This window comes from Columba livia, chromosome 13, assembly GCF_036013475.1.
Source record: "Columba livia isolate bColLiv1 breed racing homer chromosome 13, bColLiv1.pat.W.v2, whole genome shotgun sequence".
Classification (NCBI taxonomy): Eukaryota; Metazoa; Chordata; class Aves; order Columbiformes; family Columbidae; genus Columba; species Columba livia.
Genome location: NC_088614.1, coordinates 19,311,596 through 19,321,659, shown reverse-complemented (window position 1 = coordinate 19,321,659; position 10,064 = coordinate 19,311,596). Strand labels below are relative to the sequence as shown.

Sequence of the window (10,064 nt, the reverse complement as noted above, 5' to 3'; positions counted from 1 at the left end):
GCCCAGCGCTACGTGCAAATTGGGTGAGGAAAAAATGTAAACGTTGTTTCTTTGATTTCGTCGGGAGCTCGGGTACAGCAGGAGTGCTGCATCAAGCTGCTTTCCCAGTGGCTGTGATTAAAAAGCGACGTGAAATGAATTTAGGGGCGTATTGACAGAAAATATTACTGTAAACAGTGGTGAAAACCTATTCCACAGAGATTACTCTTTATTACATGGAGTTTGCCAGAATTTATAGGATGCAAACTGAAAACTGTGGGTTCAGAGACTCTTTGAGGAAATAACTTCGGTCCTAACACCACGTTTGGAGGATTCTGCAGAAAGCAGAATTTAATACAGAAACTGGTGAGACAGTGGAATTTTATTCTGTGAACTTTTAGGCCCTTAAGGAACAGGAATTAATGGAGGAACCACACTAAGTCAACCAGTAGATGTTTTTGCTTTTTATACAGTTTCTATGTCAGCTGAAATGTAGTTGCCCATGAACAGAATAACCAGTGACACGCCATAGGCCCTGCCATGTGTCACCGAAGAATGCGATTAGCTGTCATGCAAAAGCAGCTTTACTACAGTAGCTCATATTATAAACTCAACACTGGTTAGAAATGCAGAAAAGTGCTTTTGGGAACGCACTAGGCTGGCATTTTCCATTCCTGAGAATACTGTGGTCAGCTGCAGATTTCATGGAAGTAAACAAGGAAGTCCTCATCACTTCTTTTTATGAGAGTAGCCTTTCAAAATTTGGGGAGGGGGGAGGTTATGGTACAGGAGTGGATTTGCTGCTAGTGGGCTTTGCAGTACAGTCTGGTGCTTTATAAGCTTACCCCGTGGAAGTAAGAGCAAGTGCTCGTGCTGTTCCAGCATCAGTCCGTTAGGCTGTGCGGTGTTCCAGCCGTGCCACGTGTGCGGTGCTCCCTGCGCCTGGGATGTAACTCACAAACACTCTTTGTTCCCAGTCTCCTTTCTGCACAAGGGATCTTTCTGGCAGGAAGGACACAGTAGATGATCTTCTCAGGTTCTGTAACTCAGATAGAGGAGCTGTGATCATTTATGCCAGCAGAAAGGATTTGGCCTTATCCTAAACTGTATGATATTGAGTGGGTTTAGATAACGTACGCATCTCCATGCAAATGTCATTTGATAACAGATGAACATATCCCTGCAACTACGCTTAATCTATATGAACCCTTCCACAAGTTCATTTTCCACTTGCTCGTGTTTTCTTCAGCTAGAGGTTTTGTCCTGCTACAACTGAGTTACAGCTGCTGAACAACTTAGACAAATTATGTAAATTAACAAAATGCCTTGAGATCACTGAATGACTAATACCATGCTAAAGAAAAGCTGCCTTAGCAGTTGTGGTACATATGGAGCATAACCAGCGTTGGAGCACAATTTCACTTTGCAGCCTCTTGGAACAAAGATGAACTTGATGGGTTTTGAAAACTACCAGCTCATTCTAAAGACGGGCATTTTCATTTGTGAAAGGATTTCCATGAAGACTTCTCCCCAGTGAGTTTCACCCAGCATGTGGTTAATCACCGCTCACTATAAATGAAGGCAAAGGACTTCTGTGCTTCACGAGAGTGAAACATCTTCATGAGGATAAACACAAAGAGACAAGAACATCCAACGTCTTTGCATGTAGACATCAAGACAGTGGACACGTTGCATGCAGGTGTGATCTGTCTAGAGCAGGTGGATGAGAAGCCCTGGTGAACCTTGGGCTATGCTCTCGTGAGCCTTGGTGTGGTGATGAAAGTGAAGCTTGCTGCTGGTACAGAGCGTCAAACCCCCTACTTTCTCTTGCAGATACAAGAGAAATCCTGACTTGATGAGTCATGGTACATCATCAGTGATATCTCTACATTGGAGATCCCTCCCCAGAAGGGTATTGGGTGACGAGCTTCTGCTGGGTCCTCACACTTTCTTCTATTCACCAGTAATGGAGCAGTTTCTCATGTAGGTGGAACGCACTTCAAACAGGTGGACACAAACAAGTAGGGGAAGAAAAAGGTGTACTGAAAACATGACAAAACTGATCAACGTCAAAAAGTGGTAGCAACATCCAACCTGACAGCTTAAGGAGAGCAGAGAATAGTGCAGTAACACCCTGCAGTATGGTAATGTTTGTGGCTGAAGGAGTAAGTGCTTCCCGGTCATCTGAGGTGGGAATTGCTAGGGAGTGGGGGGAGGAAAAGGCCCCCCTGCATTGTTTGCTACACCGTGGACTGCGGAGCTTTATTTCTCTAATGTTTTGCATGGTAACTATGTTTGCACATGGTAACGAGCTGCCTGCAGGATTCTCTGATGTTTATGACCATCACTGCTGGGATCTTGACTGACTCAGGGAGCAAAGTACGATATTGTCTGAGCATGTTGGCTGGTCAGTGTTGCTGCCTAGAGGCCTAGGAAGGTTGGGATGCCCTGCCTAATGCCAACTCAAATTTGGATGCATGTCATTTATAGTCACACAAAGAAGCATCACGTTTTTTTTCTTCTTCTTTGATCGTACTCAGAAACTATAAATCTCCAGGGTGAAATCTTAACTGCACAGAAATCAAGAGCTGAACTCCCTTCAGTAGTGCTAGGCTTATGGTGAAAGTGGTCTTTTTCTTTCTTAAACAATTCTTGTAATTGCTAGAGAACTGTATTTATTTCCTTCCCCTCTCAGTAGATAAAATGTCAGTCTTCCCAGTCAGGTCAGCTACCGAAAACAGTCAAGTCTCTTCAGGGTGTTGGGGGCCGATAATAAAATGACAGCCCAATGACTGTATATTTTTCTCTTCTTATCAGCAATGCACAGCATGTTTTATGCATTCTGCTCCACTGGGACCATCACAAATCTATACCCAGCTATTTCGTTTGAATATACTCAGTGGGCGGTGAGAGGTACGCTATTCGAAAAAGATCTTGAAAGTTTGTCATGATATTTTCACCAAGATGATATTGTGAAACCCACTGGGAAATAAAGAGGTGAAGGAGAAATTCCACACCTGGGAACTTATTTACTGTTTAAAGGCAGGAAGTGCTTTAGAAGGGAGAATATCTCTGATCTGTCTGATGCACTGCCCCAAAGTAGTTACCACAAAACCCGGGTGAAGGAGGTAGATAGAGACGATGACCTGCAGCTCACCTCGGCTTCCGTGGGGCTCCCCAGCCTGTGTGCCAGCTGGAGCAGTGAGGCACCTTCCATTGACACAGCTACTGTTTATTTTCATGGTGTGGCGCTGGGACAAGGGAGGTTTTGAGTGACTTTGGACTGAGACATGTACTGGAAAACTGTCTAGCACAAAGGGGAGATCAGGAGGTGAGGAACACTTCTCCAAGTGCAGCCAAAACCATTCAGAAACAAGTTCTGTATTGATTTCCAACCTGGGCTGCTCCCATTCACTTCAGTACTTAAGTTTCCATACAGATTATTTAGATCTTTGATCCTTTCCTGAAGTTTTCTGTAGAAGGGAAAGTGTAACCCAGTACAATAGACTGAGACCAGAACCTGGTGCTGCATCGGGCTCAACACATGTAAAAGTATGTGTGAAAGGCCGCTCTTTTGTGGACATCAGCATTCAGTATTCAGGAAGTGGTCATGGCTACCACAGCTGTATTTTTTTCCCAGGCAACCCCATCTTTGATTTGTTTGTTTGTTTATTTTCCCATGAAGCTACCTTTAAAAATAATAGAAAGTAACAGCATATTCTCTCCAAGCGAACAGTGTTTTGGGAGCTGGATGGCTGATACAGGACTCCACTCCTCCTCCCAGCATCCTCACGAAAACTCTGGTCCTGTTGACTAAGCCCTGTGGGTCAGTTTTTGCGCTCCTCTTGCCCCAGTGAAGGTCCCCCCATCTCCCTGCAGATCCCCACAGGTGTGCCGGCACCGCCGCTGCCTTTGCTCGGCCCAGCCGCTTCTCCGCTTCCCCCGCGGGCCGGGGGGGCCGCACGCCACCCCCTTTCCCAGGTGCCTCCCCGCCCGCGAGTCCCGGCCCCGGCCCGGCCCCACCGCCTCCCCATTGGTCCCGCCCGCTCCGCTCCGCGTCGCCCCCCGGGCGGCGGCCGCGCCGAGACGCGGCGCCGGAGGCAGCGCTGCCCGCGGCGGCGGCGGCGGCGGCTTAAAGCGTGCGCGCCGGCGGCGGCGAGGGCGCGCTCACCTGGGCGCCGCTCCATGGGCTCCGCCGCCGCGCACGGCGGGGCTGCGGCGCTGCGGGCCGGCCGGCGGGGCAGAGCCCAGGTGACCATGCGGGGGATTCGGGCTCGCCCGCCGCACGCTTCGGGGAGCAGGTAGCACACCAGGTGCACGGCGGAACATGGACTGTCTCCTGCTTGTCGTCTGGACTTTACCTGTTGCGATTCTCAGCGGCAGCTCCATGCAATTCCCGACCTTCCCGTGGCTTGGAAGCGCTGTAAAGGCAGGTCGAGAGCACTTTATTTTGCAGTCACCTAGTGTACTTTCATACCAGGTTACTGCACGGTTTCTGGTGCCTTGTGTGCCTTGTCTTTCTGCCTTCCCTTGTCAAGAACATCTCGCCCAATACTCCTTTTCTCTCTCTCTTTTTTTTCTTTTCTTTTGCAGACCCTTCAGCTGTGCTGCCTCTGTTGCATGTCTCATGCAGCAACTTTAACCAGTGACAGCATCAATGAATTGAATCATGGTTTGTATAGCTCTTTCTGTGTCTGTGTATATGAACATTTGCATGGATGCTTTTTTTCTTGTTCTATTTTGTTTTTGGTGGATTGAGCATTCAAAGGGAAGAAACCACAGTGTTTGGGGAACATGAAGTGAAAGCAAGTTGGCTGCTGTAAAATATCTAATCATGAGCAGAGATTAATGTGTTAAACCTGTGTGGAAAAGCTAACAGGAGCAATATGTAACAGCAAACCAAATGAATGAGATGGTGAATTCATCTGTATTTACCTGAGCGATTAGAAAGATGAATGTGCATGTAGCCACAACAACAAAACCTTGTGTGTCTGTTAACGAGACTGAAGTAGAGAAAAGACTTGGGTGGGAGAGCGGAAGAAGCCGTGCAATGCAGGGTAAGGGAAAACAAACCTGGAGAGCAAGGAGAGCTCAGGAGCTGTTTGTTCCTGGGTTGCAGAGACTAACACTTGAATGCTGATGACTTTGGGAAGTTTGAAGTGCAGTATATGCTTTTTATTGGGTGCGAATGGAAACAAAGTACAATAGAGAAGCACACCAGGGTGCAGAAAGGAAAACCCTCTGGCACCCTGTCTGCTCGCTGGGGGATTCCCTCTCTCCAGCAGCTGCTTGCATTTTTTGGCCACCAGCCTGCTTAGCGTCCTCAACTTCTGCGGTTGATTAACACCACTTGAGGAAAGTGAAAGCTCTTGATGTATTGTTTCCACTAAGGAAAAACAACCTATCACTGGTTATGTTTTCAGCTTAATGTGTGTCCAATAAAGCCTATTCAGGCAAAGAGATTGATAGTTTTAGCAACATCTGTTACAACACAAGGAGGAAGGGCTTTTCTTCTTTTTAATGGTGTTATTTCAATTTGGGAAGAGAAATGCATTGTTTTGCTGTCAAATGCATGGACATGCTTAAGTGTTCACAGAAGAATACAGCTCAAAAATGAAATGGGGTTGGGAAGCAGTTTATTCAGTGTAATTGCTCATAACCAGGAATAGGTGCAAAGGTCCTAGTTCAGCAAACAGCTAAAATTCAGACCCAGCTTCCAGGATACAAGTAATCCCTGTAGGGCTGGATCAACAGCACTGCTAATGTATGTCAACCTAGGCACCTGCTTATAGACCCAGCAGAATCATGGCCTCTATATTTTCCTCTCTTAGGTGGCTGTGAGTAGATCTTGGTCTTCTCACAAATAGTTTTGTAATTTTTCACACATTTTGTCCAAAACAATAAACTTCTTTGACATGCAATTAGCAATGGCTGACTAAAGGTTATTAGGTAGGATGTAATCTCTTTCTGCTGAAGGTCAGTTACAATTTGAAACCCGGTCTAATCAAGTCACTACAAAGAGATGAGGTCTCAGTTAAGGCATTAATAAATTAATCCTTTAATCCATTTGAACAAGTGGTACAGTTCTGTGAAGTCTCAGTCATGGTTACCCCTACAGTGATATAGTATTTGCTGCATTCTTAGGAAGGAAAAAACTTCTCCGACCAGAGCGGCCTTCACATTTGACAGCAATTAATACAGGGGGAGGGGAAAAGTCTACAGATCTGCTGGTGATGACAAACGTCTTCAGAAGAGCGATTGTGGGAATGTTCACAGCTATGCTGGTCGGTCGGTGCCTCTCAGTGGGGCAGAAAGGAAACAAACACTGTTTGAGAGCCCGTGTGACTTGCAGGGGTGAATTCATGCAGTCAGTCTATACACACATGGCCTGCAGGGCTTTCAGGCTGCCCCGGAAAGAGGAGATGGTTCATGCCATAGTGAGAGCCTGATGCTTACTGTGTAAGAATGACGCTTGCCTTATTTTTTTGGATACAAAATCTGATAGCTAACTTTTTATCCTTACAGATTATGTGTTTGTGACACCTGTCAAAGTGGATTCCAGTGGATCATACATTTCACATGATGTTTTGCACAGTACTAGGAGAAAGAGATCAACTCAGAGTTCAAAGAGTTCCTTGCACTACAAATTTTCAGCATTTGGACAGGAACTTCACTTAGAACTTAAACCTTCGACCATTTTAAGCAACAGTTTTGTTGTCCAGGTACTTGGAAAAGATGGAGTCTCAGATTCTCAGGAACATGAAATTGAGCAGTGTTTCTACCAGGGATTTATAAGGAACGATAGCACCTCTTCGGTAGCAATATCTACATGTGTAGGCTTGGTAAGTGTTTATTTACAACAAATCAGCCTTCTAAGTATTTTCATATGTGGAATAGTGGCTGGAGGTATGTCATTCGTATAATATTCAAGATACCATACACCATTTGGTGATTTTTCCTAGTACTGCTAGTTGCTATTGCATTTAACAAGCGGTTTAGTTGTAGCCGATGAACCGCATCACACCCTTTGTATTTTTTGATCACAGTCTTTCAGGAAACAAACAGGAGACTGGCTGGTAGCTCTAGTAATTATCACATAGCAGTTTTTATTTGTTATAGTTTGTGATGGTTCATACATTTTAGCTTGCTCTTAAGTAGATGTTCTTCCTGCCTTTGTGAACTTCTATGAATAAAGAAAAAAAGATCAATCCATAAGCTTATCAGAAAAAAAAAATACACCTGGGTTTGTCAATTCCTTTAGGGAAGGGTGAATTTCCTAACTCAGCGGGAGTTGTGAACCGATTTCTCTTAGATTTCTTTGACAATTCCAGCCTAATTTGGGTTTATAGGTTTTGATTAGTTGATCTCTTCTGAATGTTTTAAATATTATCACTGCATATTTTCCATTTATGGCTGTTATCCAACTTCATGAAAAATGATTTTCTTCAAAATACATTTGACAGTGCTCATTGCCTGCAGAGGAGTCTTTACTGAGTCATCTACAGAATTCATAGTTATTGATGGTTTTTAGGCTTTAAGCCCTTGCACTTGCAAAGCAGCCTCCTATGGATGCAGATTAAAGCGGTGACATTTAAGTGTTGGGTGTATGAAGCTATTTATCTGTATGCTTTGTGGTTGAGGTCCAGAGGATATGTTGGGTCGCCCTCTCGAAGTCTGTTTTGCAAAGGTACTTGTCCATAAGGGCTATTAGACTGTGTGATGGGACCAAAAAAGGAGCACTTGAGACACCCAGTGTTTCCTTTGAAATACTAATCAGTGACTTGAGAAGAGGGTGGTTCGTTAGGAAGAGCTGTTGAGCACTAATAACTGCTTGAAGTAGTCTGGCTTGTATTTTGAATGCTCTGTTTTTTTTTTTTCTCAGCAAGTTAGAGGAATTAGTGTCTTACAGTTCATTGGAACGGTTGCAGATGTGACTTTGGCCCAGGTGCCAGGAACTGGACTGAAGTTGTTGTTGTGTTTGTAGTGCTGAACTGTCAACATCGGATGTGCTCGGTTGTTTCTGCGGAAGGTTTGTTTCACAGCTGTTAGCGTTTACCATATTTACTCAGAAAACAAAACCAGAAAACCAACAGTTGTATTGTGGTGTTTGCCTTTTCCTCGAAGAGAAGTGCTCTACCTATACACACGCCAGTTGCAGTTTGGGTGAGCTCCCCTGTTGGGTCACGGTTTGGTTTTTAACTTGCTTTCTGAGCTGAGTGGAGCTGGGCTTGTCAGGTCTTGTCTGGAGAAGGAAGGCTCAGGTCTGCCTCAGGCCACAGGGAGACAGAATGTGGTGATCTCAACTGAGGCTGAAATGGATCTTTTACCGCTGTCTCGACAGAGTGGCTGTTATGACTGGTAAACCTCACTTAGAAAAGATACAGCAACTGATCAAAAGAGAAGAAATATTGTGGCATGAACAAATTTATTATGGCAGAACCTTCTTCAGTACCAAGATTGTGACCAATTAGAATTTCTTAATCAGTTCCAAAGTTTCACTTTAAATTGTTATTTTAAACTGGCAAATGAAGTAAACCTTTACTTATAATAACCTCCTGCGGAGCAGGTATCACAAAGTATAATTGTTCCTTTCTTCCTATCCATTTATTAATTTCAGTGCACCTAATGAATCCCAGGCAAATTATCAAGAGGATTCTTAGTCTGTGAGTTTGCGAGGCTGCGTTCTTAAAAATGTGTCGTCAGCTGTCTGCAACAACAACCACGTCATTTTCACTGTGATCCAAATTCAGTAATCATATGCTAAGTCTGGGTGCTGTGCTCTCATCAAGAGAGCCTTGTGAATAGCTTCTATATCCTCTTTGCACCAACTGCTTTTGTCACTTGGTTACCCTTCTTTCCTATTTGCTTTGTTCACTGCAATTAAACCGAAAGTGGTGTTTCTTCTATATGGTTGGTAGCACTAATCTTTCCATTGTTCCTTTCATTAGCAATAGCTTCTCTACAACAAAACTGCAGTGACCCATTCTTTCAAGCCTGGAACACCACAATGTGATTTGGAAGCAATTGCATTTCAATAGACTACAGGGACTCTTTGATCTAATTTTTTGGATGACCTAGAGTATTCAGTCATTCAGCTGTCTGTTATCTGCCATTGCCTGCAGAGCAGACTTTTGAGAGAGTCTATGTGAAACGGTTTGTTAGGCAGGATGACCTTAACACTGGAAAGGAGCAAGAATTTGTTGCTTTGGTATAGATCTATTAAGAGATGTGTGTATCTTAGTCGTGTCTTAATAGCTCAGTTGACAGTAAGGCCCCACATTTTTATGCTAATTTGTTGATTTGAGAGCAAATGTTTTAATCAGTCAACATGATTTTCCTGATGTGCCGGAAGGCAAAACTGGATCTGTGCTCTTTGTCTGAATATGCACTCTAATACATTAAGTTAGCATTCTGGGAGAATGTGTATGAGTTTACTATGAATAGTGCCTCTTGCCTTTTCATCATCCAGGTTTTTAGGTGCTTTGATTTTCAACAGAAAACTTGCTTTCTTCTGTCTCCTGCCCTTTCCAGCTTCAGCCAGCATCAGTTACCATCAGTTACTTGCTGGAGTATCTGTTACGCAGCAAGAAAGTTGTGAAATATTTATTTATTTATTATTATTATATATTTTTATTAGTGAAATTAACTGGTATGCAAAAAACCTTGTTTAGATCTTCCTAAGTGTCTGTTTCATCAGCAGGCATTGAGTAGCAGCGTCATACTTGCTTAGCAATGAGAATGTGGCAGATTGACTAAAATTCAGGCTTATGTTCTACATCACATAGATCTATTTTTTTCAGTCATTTTATCAAAATGCTCAAAGACCAATGTACTTTGTACACATTCAGAAAAACGTCTTCCTGACTGAAGAATATGATACATCACAATTTCTTTGGAGGGAATGTATCTTTTTCGTTTTCATGTATTTTGTTAACACATTCTCACTCTCAGGAGTGGGGACTTTTAACTCTTACAACTTTGGGTCGATGAGGCCATTTATGTGAGTAAATACAAAAGTGGTTTCTATCTTCTTAGTGTGACTCAAAGAGAAATGAAGGCAAAATCTTCAACCTTTCTCCACTGAT

At 43.7% G+C, this 10,064-nt stretch overlaps 1 protein-coding gene across 6 annotated transcripts in view; it reads left to right on the top strand.

Annotated features, from left to right (window-relative positions):
- The first annotated feature begins 4,096 nt into the window (after positions 1–4,096).
- The window catches only part of ADAMTS18 (ADAM metallopeptidase with thrombospondin type 1 motif 18), a 74,297-nt gene continuing 68,329 nt past the window's right edge, over positions 4,097–10,064 (top strand). For 2 of the 6 annotated variants that reach the window (XM_005507110.4, XM_021294045.2), the window contains exons 1-3: positions 4,097–4,408; positions 4,573–4,651; positions 6,505–6,821. In XM_005507110.4, the coding sequence (XP_005507167.3) occupies positions 4,307–4,408; positions 4,573–4,651; positions 6,505–6,821 (498 nt within the window). In that variant the 5' untranslated portion in view covers positions 4,097–4,306. Of the gene's footprint in view, positions 4,413–4,572; positions 4,652–6,248; positions 6,417–6,504; positions 6,822–10,064 lie in introns of those variants that run through there. The other 4 variants (XM_021294046.2, XM_065028483.1, XM_021294048.2 and 1 more) reach the window with 4 other exon arrangements.